Source organism: Microcaecilia unicolor, chromosome 5 (assembly GCF_901765095.1).
Source record: "Microcaecilia unicolor chromosome 5, aMicUni1.1, whole genome shotgun sequence".
NCBI classification, from domain to species: domain Eukaryota; kingdom Metazoa; phylum Chordata; class Amphibia; order Gymnophiona; family Siphonopidae; genus Microcaecilia; species Microcaecilia unicolor.
Genome location: NC_044035.1, coordinates 229,864,034 through 229,877,028, shown reverse-complemented (window position 1 = coordinate 229,877,028; position 12,995 = coordinate 229,864,034). Strand labels below are relative to the sequence as shown.

At 46.4% G+C, this 12,995-nt stretch overlaps 1 protein-coding gene across 1 annotated transcript in view; it reads right to left on the bottom strand.

Moving 5' to 3' along the window:
- Window positions 1–12,995, bottom strand: part of CCDC181 (coiled-coil domain containing 181) — a 301,144-nt gene that overhangs the window by 256,339 nt on the left and 31,810 nt on the right. The window contains exon 2 of the mRNA XM_030203843.1: window positions 1,279–1,338. Coding sequence (XP_030059703.1) covers window positions 1,279–1,304 — 26 coding nt within the window. The 5' untranslated portion in view covers window positions 1,305–1,338. The remainder of the gene's footprint in view (window positions 1–1,278; window positions 1,339–12,995) is intronic.

Below are 12,995 nucleotides of genomic sequence, written 5' to 3'. Positions count from 1 at the left end.
CTCTTCCTCCATAAATGAATGCTATCTTTCACTGTGGGATCAATCTTGCAGTATCAGCACCAAGATCTGCTTAACTTATACTGTGAGAATGACTAAGATAGAGGTGCAATGCCAAAAGGTAACTCAGGGCACCACAATTCTTTGAGCTGGCCTTGCTCTAGGCATAACTCTTTTCTTGAAATATCCTAGGAAGTATTTGATTAAAAATAAAGGGATAGATTATGTTTTTTCTGATCTATCTCAGTGGAAAATTCTCCTGCAGCATCAGGAGGTTCTGGAAATAATTAGTGGACCTATTTGATTTCATTAACATTTGGTTATGGGTGGATATTGGGGATATAATTAATTGAGGAAGGCCTAGCTGATATGTTGTCTATTTGCCTTTTATGTAATATCTTTATTTTTGTACTGGAACCTGACTCTCCTCCCATTATTGTTCCTTTTAGGAACTGTGGGACCCTTTTACTAAGCCAAGTAGGTGCTTACGTTCACCCAATGCACGCCAATTTGGAACCACCGCCTGGCTACCATGAGGCCTGGGAGGTAATTTTATCTTTTACGTGTGGCAGAAAACTGGCACGCAGCGGTAACCGGGCAGTAATAGGCAGTGTACGTGCACTGATGATTACTGCCCAGTTAACGCATGAGACTTTACCGTTAAGTCAACGGGTGGCGGTGAGGTCTCAGGCCAATTTTTATTTTGCCACATGTCCATTTTTGGCCAAAAATTTAAAAATGGACCTGTGCACGTCCAATACATGCCTCTACACCAGCGCCGGACATTTTTCAGCACACCTTAGTAAAAAGACCCCTGTATATGGAGTATTTACTTTTCTGTTCTTTTTCCTTGATGGTTGTCTATCAATGATATAAGCAATTTTGCCTATTGATCTTCTTTTGTGTATAATTTCTTTACTTGTATTTGTTGATTGATTATTATTATTATGTTACATTTGTATCCCACATTTTCCCACATATTTGCAGGCTCAATGTGGCTTACATAATACTGTGAAGGCATTCGCCAAATCCGGTACGGGATAGGTACAAAACGTTGTATTGGGATAGGGAAAATATGTTGTATTGGGATAGGGAAGATATGATTCAATCAAGTTGGGTTGAGGTAAAAGAGTTCATTAATGTCCAATACGATCTTTAATAGTGAAGTGTTGCAGGGTTGAGTCATTTAAGTTGGGTCATTCGGACATGCCCTTCTGAACAGGTGAGTCTTTAATGACTTTAGGAAACATTAATACATATTAAATTTTTTTAAAAAGTTACCTGGTTAATAGGGAACCTCGTTGCATTTCCTTGCATGCTCCTGCCTAGGACTGGTGGCTCCTAGAAAGATAAGACTTTGCTAAAAAAAAATTTCAGATTTGTATTTAAAACTTGCATTTGGATTTTTCTCTGCTATCTGCAGAAATTATTTACTAAGAGCCTTGTTTACTAAGGTGTGCTAGTGTTTGTAGCAAGTGCTAAAAATGAGCATGCACTAATCCTAGAGACACCCACAGGAATATATGGGTGCCACTAGATTTAGCGTGTGCTAATTTTTTTTTTGTTTCAACAATTTTTATTGATGATTCAACATTTTCAATACAACCTTTAACTCCAACATGTAACATATTAGATAGCATACCATAGTCGTGAAAGTATAGTATTCATTATCATCATCAATGTTTTTGTAATATTCCCCCCCCCCCCCCAACCAATACCTCTGTACTCACCAGACTGGAACACTTGATTCTGAATTAACCAACAAAATAACATATGAAATTCCTCTGCTGCCTCCCATTATATTCAATTTAATAAGTCCCCTATCTATGTTCTCTACCCTTCCCCCTCCCTCCCTCCCTACACAACTTATCAATATATATATTTTTTACAGACAGCCTTGTTTAGAGAAGCAATTCACCTCTATTATACATACATCCTTTCTCCCAACAAGCTCAGATTTAGCTAAATCCAAGTATACAGCAGACCGTCAACACCCTCCTCCCTCCCCTCCCGTCTTGTTCCCGCCCCCCCCCCCCCCCCCCATTTGCATGCGTGGATATAGCACCGTTCACGGAAGAGAGTGTGTATGAACAACTTAAAAATCTAAAGGTGGACAAAGCCGTGGGACCAGATGGGATCCATCCCAGGATATTGAGGGAGCTCAGAGAGGTTTTGGCGGGTCCTCTTAAAGATTTGTTTAATAAATCCTTGGAGACGGGAGAGGTTCCGTGGGATTGGAGAACGGCGGAGGTGGTCCCTCTTCACAAAAGTGGTGATAGGGAAGAAGCTGGAAACTACAGGCCGGTAAGCCTCACTTCGATTATTGGAAAAGTAATGGAAGCGATGCTGAAGGAAAGGATAGTGAATTTCCTAGAAGCAAATAAGTTGCAAGATCCGAGACAACATGGTTTTACCAAACGGAAATCGTGTCAAACGAATCTCATTGAATTCTTTGACTGGGTGACCAGAGAATTAAATCAAGGACGTGCTATGGACGTAATCTACTTAGATTTCAGCAAAGCTTTTGACACGGCTCCCCACAGGAGGCTCTTGAATAAACTAGACAAGCTGAACATAGGACCCTGAAGTGGTGAACTGGATTAGGAACTGGTTGACAGACAGACGCCAGAGGGTGGTGGTAAATGGAGTTCGCTCGGAGGAAGGAAAGGTGAGTAATGGAGTGCCTCAGGGATCGGTGCTGGGGCCGATTCTATTCAATATATTTGTGAGTGACATTGCCAAAGGGTTACAAGGTAAAGTTTGCCTTTTTGCGGATGACACCAAGATTTGCAACAGAGTGGACACCCCGGAGGGAGTGGAAAACATGAAAAAAGATCTGCGGAAGCTAGAAGAATGGTCTAATGTTTGGCAATTAAAATTCAATGCAAAGAAATGCAAAGTGATGCACTTAGGGAATAGAAATCCAAGGGAGACGTATGTGTTAGGCGGGGAGAGGGATCTTGGGGTGATAGTATCTGAGGACCTGAAGGCGATGACAGTGTGACAAGGCGGTGGCTGTAGCTAGAAGATTGCTAGGCTGTATAGAGAGAGGTGTGACCAGCAGAAGAAAAGAGGTTTTAATACTCCTGTATAAGACATTGGTGAGGCCCCACCTGGAGTATTGTGTTCAGTTTTGGAGGCCGTATCTTGCGAAGGATGTTAAAAAAATGGAAGCGATGCAAAGAAAAGCTACGAGAATGGTATGGGATTTGCATTACAAGACGTATGAGGAGAGACTTGTTGACCTGAACATGTATACCCTGGAGGAAAGGAGAAACAGGGGTGATATGATACAGACGTTCAAATATTTGAAGGGTATTAATCCGCAAACGAACCTTTTCCGGAGATGGGAAAGGCGGTAGAACGAGAGGGCATGAAATGAGATTGAAAGGTGGCAGACTCAAGAAAAATGTCAGGAAGTATTTTTTCATGGAGAGTGGTGGATGCTCTTGGAATGCCCTCCCGCAGGAGGTGGTGGAAAAGAAAATGGTAACGGAATTCAAACATGCGTGGGATAAACATAAAGGAATCCTGTTCAGAAGGAATGGATCCTCAGGAGCTTAGCCGAGATTGGGTGGCAGAGCCGGTGGTGGGAGGCAGGGCTGGTGGTTGGGAGTCGGGGATAGTGCTGGGCAGACTTATACGGTCTGTGCCAGCGCCGGTGGTGGGAGGCGGGACTGGTGGTTGGGAGGTGGGTATAATGCTGGGCAGACTTATACGGTCTGTGCCAGAGCCAGTGGTGGGAGGTGGGGCTGGTGGTTGGGAGGCGGGGATAGTGCTGGGCAGATTTAAAGGTTTGTGCCAGAGCCGGTGGTGGGAGGCGGAGCTGGTTGTTGTGGGGATAGTGCTGGGCAGACTTATACGGACTGTGCCAGAGCCGGTTGTGGGAGGCAGAGCTGGTGGTTGGGAGGCGGGGATAGTGCTGGGCAGACTTATACGGTCTGTGCCTTGAAGAGGACAGGTACAAATCAAAGTAGGGTATACACAAAAAGTAGCACATATGAGTTTATCTTGTTGGGCAGACTGGATGGACCGTGCAGGTCTTTTTCTGCTGTCATCTACTATGTTACTATGTTACCCTCACCATGTCATTCCCTATTCCGTCGTACTCCATGGTAACCTATTCAGGACGTGACTACGTGCTCTTGGGGATATATTATTAAGGTAACACTGCCAAACAGCCAGAAATCTCCCCTGACACTTTGGTGATAATCTCGCCCCTCTGGATTCCCAGATCATAAGTTGGTGAAACTTGCTCCTCCAATACCAATAGGAGGGCAGTATGTCTGAGAGCCAGTGATTGAGAATACATTTTTCCCCAGTATACAGGCTTTATTTAATATCATTTGCTCACGTCTTTGACCCACTCTCCACTGCCCCGCACCACTAAACATCATTCTTTCAAATGTTAGCCCGACCGTATAGACCAGTATCCTACTAAGGAATTGCATTACTCTTTGCCAAAACAATTTGATATGTCTGCACGTCCAAATGCAATGCATGAACGTTGCTCCTTCTTGTTTGCACTTTTGGCATCTATCATCCTCTACTACTCCTGCATGAAATGCCCTCCTCTGGGAGAAGTATGCTCTGTGTACCGCTCTGAACTGACATTCTTGAAGTTCCACGCTATGTACTACTCGTGATATCCCCATCAACGCCCTCCGTATAAGTGCCTCAGAGATTTGTTTCTGTGCATCCTTACTCCATCTCGCTGCTACCTCTACTACCTTCCTTGATACCTGCTCTCTCTCCATTGCCCTACAAAACCAGGAAACTGAAACTTGTTCCACGGCATCGCCTCTAAAAACTCCCTCAATCTCCTTCCAAAACTGCGCATCATGCTCACCTGTGAGAGGCTCTGCACGTAATGAGAGAGTTGATTATATGCCAAACATGCCATTTGCCCCCCCCTGACATAGCGTGTGCTAATTTTTAAACGTACACTAAAAACACTAGCGTGCCTACAGCACAGCTTAGTAAACAGGGCCCTAAAACCTTTCCCCACCAAGACTGCAATGACCAAAGTCTTTTCCATGGGTAAAATGGGATTTTATTCATGGATGTTGGGGCTTTAATTATTGCTGAACCTGTCAGTAAGTAAAAGTGTTTACCTGCAGAGCAAAGAGGTAGTGCTGGGGAGTAGAGCAGGGATGGAGATCAGAAATACATGTGTACTTTAGGATAATCAAAACTACATGCACATTTCCTACAGGGAATGATCAAAGCAAAAGCCTGTGTGGACTTCTGTTTTGATTGCTGGTGCAAACATCACCAATAAGAGTGTCTGTAGAGTTTGCATGAATACATTGGAACCCCTTTATTAAAGCTTAGTGTGTACTAACAGAAGTAGTGTGTGCTAAATGATAAAAAGCCCCTTTTATACCTATGTGCTTCTTAGCATTTCCCTTGAATTCTATAAAAGTGCTAAATATCGCATGCACAAATTTGGGAGAGCACCCAATTTGCACACATGATGTAAGTGAACAACGAGCCAATTAGTACCTATAATTGAGCTCTTAACATGCAATTATTCATGCTAATTAGAATTAATTAAAATGTACACACAGAAGTGTTACGTGCGGATCCAAAAAGTGAACACGGCCATGGGCAGATCAGGGTTATTCCTTTAATTTACATGCATTGTTATAGAATAAGGGGGATCTGTACCTAATTTAGGCGTGGGGGATTTATACCATGGTTTCTTTGGTGTAAGGGGGGTACACCTAAATGTAGTCGTAGTTCCTGGTCCTAAGTGCTATTCTATAAATGGTGCTTAACTTTAACTGCCATTTATAGAATAGCGCTTAGTGCTATTTTTTTCGGTGCCGTCTATAGAATTCAGTTCTTAGAATGCACTACTTCCAGTAGCACACACTAAGCTTTAGTAATAGGGGTTCATAAATAGAAAAAATGCTATAATATAAATTATATGTAAACAATAAGGGGAGCTATTACTAAGCGGATTAAGCTCAATGTAGGCTTACCACTCGCTAAACCAGAAGTACTGCTGGACTATCGCAGCATCCCAGCAGTAGTTCGCACCCCCAGCGCACGCCATTTCCGATGCTAAAAAAATATTTTTATTTATGTAGTACCGGTGTTTACCTGGCAGTAATTGAGCAGTTACCACCGGGTTAGCGTGGGAGCCCTTACCGCCACCTTAACGGGTGGAGGTAAGTGCTCCCTCCCAAGACGGCCGTGTAGCAAGTGCTTCACTTGCCGCATGGCCATTTCTTTAAAAAAGAAACCAACCTTTTACTCATTGCGGTAAAAGGGGGCCTCAGCGCGTGTCAAAAGCATGCGCTAATGCCAGAGCAGGGCCCTTTTTCCTGCAGCTTTAGTAAAAGGACCCCTAAATGATAATTGGCAACTAATATAAAAATGTAAAAAATAATAAATTTATATCATATATATGTATATATCCACAAATAATATTTAAAAATAATCTATACATGAAAGCATGAATATATGAAGGATGTACTGTCACACCAGAGCATGGCGCAGTCTGCCTCACCAGGTCTGCACATTCTTACTTCTCTTACAAGAAACCAGGAAAAATCCACAAATCCAGATCCAACTCCGGTCCGGGATTTCCCAACTCTCCAGCTCAGGCAGTCACAAAGCAACCAGGTTCCAAAACATAAAGGGGTCCCTTTACTAAGGTGCGCTGAAAAATAGGCTGTGCTAGTGCAGGCGCGTGTATTGGGCTCGCGCAGATCCATTTGTCAGTGCACCTGTAAAAAGGCCTTTTAAACATTTTTGCCAAAAATGAACGGGCAGCAAAATAAAAATTGGCGTGCGTCCATTTGGGGTCTGAGAACTTACAGCAAGCCATTGACTTAGCGGTAAGGTCTCTCGCGTTAACCGGGCGGTAATCGTCTACACGTGTAGAATGACGATTACCGCTCAGTTTCTGCTGTGCATCAGAAAATAAAAATTATTTTCCGGTGTGCGTAGCAGACGCACATCAAAATTGAAATTACCGCTAGGGCCACACGGTAGCTGGGCAGTAACTCCAAATTGACATGCGTTGGGCATGAATAGGCGCCTATGCGGCTTAGTAAAAGGGCCCCTATGTGCGTGCAGCGCACACCTAAATGAGACTACCGCCAAGCTATTGCGCCCCCTGGCGGTAATTTTAGATTTGGCACGTGCTCATAACGCCTTGACAATTTATTTATTTATTTTCTCCCATGCGCCTCGTTTCTGGTGGTAATCGGCAGTTCGTGCACACTGACCTGTCTCCACGCACGTAGTGCCTGAGCCCTTACCGCTAGATCAATGGGTGGCATTTAGGACTCAGGCCAGTTTTGGACGCATGCTAGTTTCAGTTTTACCTTATGCCCTTTTCCCATCCCACTGAAAAAAGCCTTTTTTTACAGACGTGGTAAAAACTGGCCTGGCGAACGCCCAATATATGCGCCTCGGTTACCGCCGCCACCTTTTACCATGGCTTAGTAAAAGAACCCCTCAGTGATTTTTCATTTTTGTGTTTTAATAGGACCCCTGATACAGACATTATTTTTATTTTATTTATTTTCAGTACTTGATATATACTACAAGTGACCCCTGAGGCAACTATGTGGTTTACAATTTATATTACAGGTATTTCAGTTGAAACACATTTGTGTCGGGTCAATTTGTAAATAAAGTTTTAAACACATAGGGCTAGATTCTATATATGGCGCCTGAAAAATCCACATAGAATAAATTTCTGCCTAAGCGTATTCTGTAAGCAGTGCCTAGATTTAGGTGCAGGGCCGTGCCGATGCGGTAAGCGGGGTAAGCGCCGCAGGGGGGCGCTATCCTCTTGGGGGGCGCCGCCACTGCGTGCTTACCCTGCCCTCCCACTCCCATGTAGGAACTGCCCGCCCTCTTCTCCCCCCCAAGATCCCGTTCCTTTTTTTTTTCTTTTAAATTTACCTTCCTCCGGCAGCGCAGCATCAGTGAAGGAGGCGGCGCTCCCAGTCCCGACGTCTCTAGCCTTCCCTTGACGTCAGAAGAAGGCGGGGCAGTGAGCAGCGAACAAGGGAAGGCTAGAGACGTCAGGACTGGGAGCGCCACCTCCTTCACTGACGCTGCGCTGCCGGAGGAAGGTAAATTTAAAAGAAAAAAAAAAGGAACGGGATCTTGGGGGGGAGAAGAGGGCGGGCAGTTCCTACATGGGAGCGGGAGAGCAGGGGAGAGAGGGGAATCACTGCCTTGGAGCCAGGCAGGTGGGGGGTGGGGCGCCAACTGGTAGTCTGCAGGGGGGCGCCAGAGACCCTTGGCACGGCCCTGTTTAGGTGCGGTATATAGCTTAGTTGATATCCCAGCGCCTAGAACTATGCGTATCCATTTACACCAAGGGAAATATGGTATAAATACTGGCACACAGATTTAGGTACAGAGGGATGTATTCTATATTTTAGGGCCATAAATTTTGAAACAACCATGAAACGCCCATTTCTCCACCCATAACCATGCCCCTTTTTGGCTCTGTGCATTAGTATTTAAGCGCCTGTATTACTGAAAATGCTTTGCAAGTGTCACGGTCGTGCCCAGGTTTCAGGCTCTCAGTCATCTCGTCCCCTGGTGGCCAGACCTGGTCGCTGCATTGGATTGTCTGTGTGCTGTTTCCCGTTCCAGACTTCAGCCCAGTCCAGTCCGGATCTTCCGGCCTGCCAGACTTGCTTGTCTTGTTTGAGCCTGCACAGCACCCGTAGCTGCCTTGTGATTGCTGCAGCTGAATCTCAGCTGCTGCTGGGCTTATTAGCCATTTGGAAACTCTCTGCTTTGCCTTTGCATCGCCTAAGGCCCTGGTATGTTGGGGTGCTGCTGCACTTCTGCCTAGTCCAGTGTATAGTCTGTAATTCTTGCCTGATTCTAGTTTAGTCTTTGTGTAGCTTCTTGTACTGTATTGCTTGTTTCCCAGTCTTGTTTCTTGTTTGTATTTTGGAGTGTAGTTCTTAGCTTGTCTGTGTTTCTTGTTCAGTGGCTGCCTGGCAGCTTTCAGTTCTGTCTCTTGTCTATCAGCATTTGTTCCCTGTTTCAGTGGCTGCTTGCAGCTTTCAGTTCTGTCTCTTGTCTGTCTGAGAGTCCTAGTCTAGTATTCTGCCTAGCCTCCCTGTGTGCTCTAGTCCTGTGTGTATCCTGCTGGTTTCCAGTTCCTGCCCTGTCCGGTAAGTCCTGCCGGCCACCTGCACCCAGGGGCTCAACTCCTGAGGAACGGTGGTCAAGTACAGGTGAAGTCTAGCTGTCCCTGTCAGCGTTCTGCCTTATCCCTGTGTGGGGTGGTTTTGCCTGCCGCTGCCGCTCCTCGGCAGTGGCCCAAGGGCTTACAATCCTAGTTCCTGCTTTTTGAAAGCGTGACAGCGAGTTATGCACATAAGGAAAAATTAATTCTTACCCGATAATCTTCTTTCCATTAGTCCCAACAGATCAATCCAGAGACTTGTGGGTTGTGTCCCTCTACCAGCAGGTGGAGATAGAGAGAACCTCTGAGGTTTGCTATATGTGGACCTGTGCAGCCAAGTAAACCTCAGTATGAACAATACCAAAGCAGTGGAATGGAAACAATAGAAAACTCTCTTGACACTGCCAGACCAAATGCTCAACATACTTCCACCACTTCTAACTTTATTTCTTTTTATTAATTAATCACACGAAGGAACAATCAGAACAATGAAATCCGAAAAATAACCAAATGAAACAAAACCGCAGACAGTAAATCCAGGGGAGGCCTCTGGATTGATCTGTTGGGACTAATTGAAAGAAAATTATCAGGTAAGAATTAATTTTTCCTTCCATAGCGTCCCACAGATCAATCCAGAGACTTGTGGGATGTACCCAAGCAGTCCTCAAGTAGGGCGGGACACCCCCAACCCGGCAGAAATCACCAACGAGCCAAACATCGCATCTTGCCGAGCTGCCACATCTACCCGATAATGACGAGTGAACGTATGGACCGAAGCCCATTTAGCGGCTCTGCAGATATCTTCCAGAGAAACCAAATGGGACTCTGCATAGGAAGAAGCCTGAGCTCGCGTAGAGTGAGCATGAATTTGCGCAGGGGCTTGCTTGCCCAAAGCCACATAGGCCTAAGTGATGGCCTCCCACACCCAACGGGCTATGGTGGCCTTGGAAGCCATATGCCCCTTCTTACTGCGTCCAAAAAGGACGAAGAGATGGTCAGATAGACAAAATTCATTGGTCACCTCCAAATACCTAAGAAGAGCCCATCTCACGTCAAGGCAGCAAAGCGCCCGGAATTGCTCGGCGAAAAGCCGGCAAATGTAGGGAATGCCCCAAGTGGAAACGAGAAACCACTTTGGGCAAAAACAAAGGAACTGTCCTAATCAAAACCCCCCGCCTCCGTAAACCGTAGGAAGGGGTCTCTCTGCAAGAAACAGCCTGAAGCTCTGAAATTTTCCGAGCCGAAGTAATGGCTACTAGGAAAATCGCCTTCAAGGTGAGATCTTTAACCGTAATCCCCGATAAGGGTTTGAAAGGAGGATGCTGAAGCACTTTGAGAACTATATTAAGGTTTCAGGATGGCAGAACCAGCACATGCAGAGGACGCAACCGATTTACGCCCCTCAAAAAATTAATCACATCCGGGTGGGAGGCGATAGACACCCCCAGAAGCTGGCCTCTAAAGCATGCCAGAGCTGCCACCTGCACCTTCAGAGAACTCAACAAGAGAGATTCCTGTACACCCTCCTGAAGAAATGCGAGTATAACCAATACCGAAGCCGCTGACAATCCTGAACTCGCACACCGCGAATCGAAAGTACACCATACCCTAGCATAAGCTATCGAGGTGGATCTTTTCCGAGCCTGCAGAATCGTAGCGATAACCATGTCTGGATAGCCTTTCCTTCTGAACTTCGCCCTTTCAAGGGCCAGGCCGTAAGACCAAAGGGGGAGGGATCCTCCATCATGACTGGTCCCTGCAGCAAGAGACCATCCTGTGCCTGGAGCCGGAGAGGACAATCGAACAGGAGCCTGACCATATCTGCGTACCAGAGACGTCTAGGCCAATCCGATGCCACCAAGATCACTCGACCGGGATGACTGTCAATGCGAGTCAGTAACCTGCCCACCATTGGCCACGGGAGAAAGGCATAGAGCAGGCCCCTGGGCCAAGGTTGTAGAAGAGCATCGATGCCTTCTGAGCCCAGCTCTCTTCCCCTGCTGAAGAAACAGGGAACCTTCGAATTGAATGCAGTGGCCATTAAATCCATCACCGGCATCCCCCAACGGGCCACTATCTGATCGAAGGCCAGAGGGGAACGTGTCCACTCCCCCCGCTCCAACTGGTAGCGACTGAGAAAGTCCGCTTGCACATTCTGTGACCCTGGCTATATGAGCCGCCGTCAAGAGAGAGATGAGTCTCTGCCCAATTGCAGATAAGGCGATGACCGTGGCCAGAAGGATGTTAGGCTGCGTAGAGAGGGGCATAACCAGCAGAAGAAAGGAGGTGTTGATGCCCCTCTACAAGTCGTTGGTGAGGCCCCACTTGGAGTATTGTGTTCAGTTTTGGAGGCTGTACCTTGCTAAAGATGTAAAAAGACTGGAAACGGTGCAAAGAAAAGCTACGAAAATGGTACGGGATTTGGGTTGCAAACCTTATGAGAGACTTGCTGACCTTGGAGGAAAGGAGAAAAGGGGTGATATGATACAGACGTTCAAATATTTGAAAGGCATTAATCCACAAATGAACCTTTTCCGGAGACGAGAAGGCGGTAGAACTAGAGGACATGAATGAAGGTTGAAGGGGGGCAGACTCAGGACTAATGTCAGGAAGTATTTTTTTCACGGAGAGGGTGGTAGATATGTGGAATGCCCTCCCGCGGGAGGTGGTGGAGATGAAAACGGTAATGGAATTCAAACATGAGTGGGATAAACACAAAGGAATCCTGTTTAGAAGGAACCAAAGTTCACGGGGGCGGGACTTGGGCATGCCTAACACAAGGGCGTCCTCGACCCATAATGGAAAAAAAAAGGGTGTCCCTGACGAGCACTTGGACGACTTTACCTGGTCCTGTTTTTCTTACGACTAAGCCACAAAAAGGTGCTCGAACTGACCAGATGACCACTGGAGAGAATCAGGGATCACCTCCCCCTACTCCCCCAATTGTCACTAACCCCCTCCCACCCTCAAAAAAACACCTTTAAAAATATTTTGTGCCAGCCTCAAATGTCATACTCAGGTCCATCACAGCAGTATGCAGGTCCCTGGAGCAGTTTTAGTGGGTGCAGTGCACTTCAGGCAGGCGGACGCAGGCCCATCCCCCCCTACCTGTTACACTTGTGGTAGTAAATGTGAGCCCTCCAAAACCAACCAGAAACCCACTGTACCCACATCTAGGTGCCCCCCTTCACCCGTAAGGGCTATGGTAGTGGTGTACAGTGGTGGGTAGAGGGTTTGGGGGGGGGGGGGGTTGGTGGGCTCAACACACAAGGTAAAGGGAGCTATGTTCCTGGGAGCAATTTCTGAAGTCCACTGCAGTGCCCCCTAGGGTGCCCAGTTGTTGTCCTGGCATGTCAGGGGGACCAGTGGATTCAAGACTCCAGACAAATTCTGAAGGACTGACTGAACAGTCGCATCAGGAATGCTGCTCAAGGCAGGACAATGAATGTGCGAAATGAATGGAGGCTGAGCACATGAGGTCTACTGATGCAGCCATGACCGGACCTTCAAGAGTTAGCCTAGACTGGGTATAAGTGAAGGAGATGCAGTCTGCTAGCCAATTGGATAAGGAGAAATTAGACCTTACCTGCTAATTTGCTTTCCTTTAATCCCTCCGGACCGGCCCAGGATTGGACTGATGGGTTGTGCTCGCCTTCCAGCAGGTTGGAGACTGAGAAAAAACTCTGACTCTAGCGAGCCAATAGGAGCCCTGGTCACGTGACCCTAGCCTCAGTATTTGAATAACAAAGCAGCAAGAAGAAGAACAAGACATTCTGTGCCCCAAGGAACTCCAGCAACCAGGGAGCACTATTGAAAACGT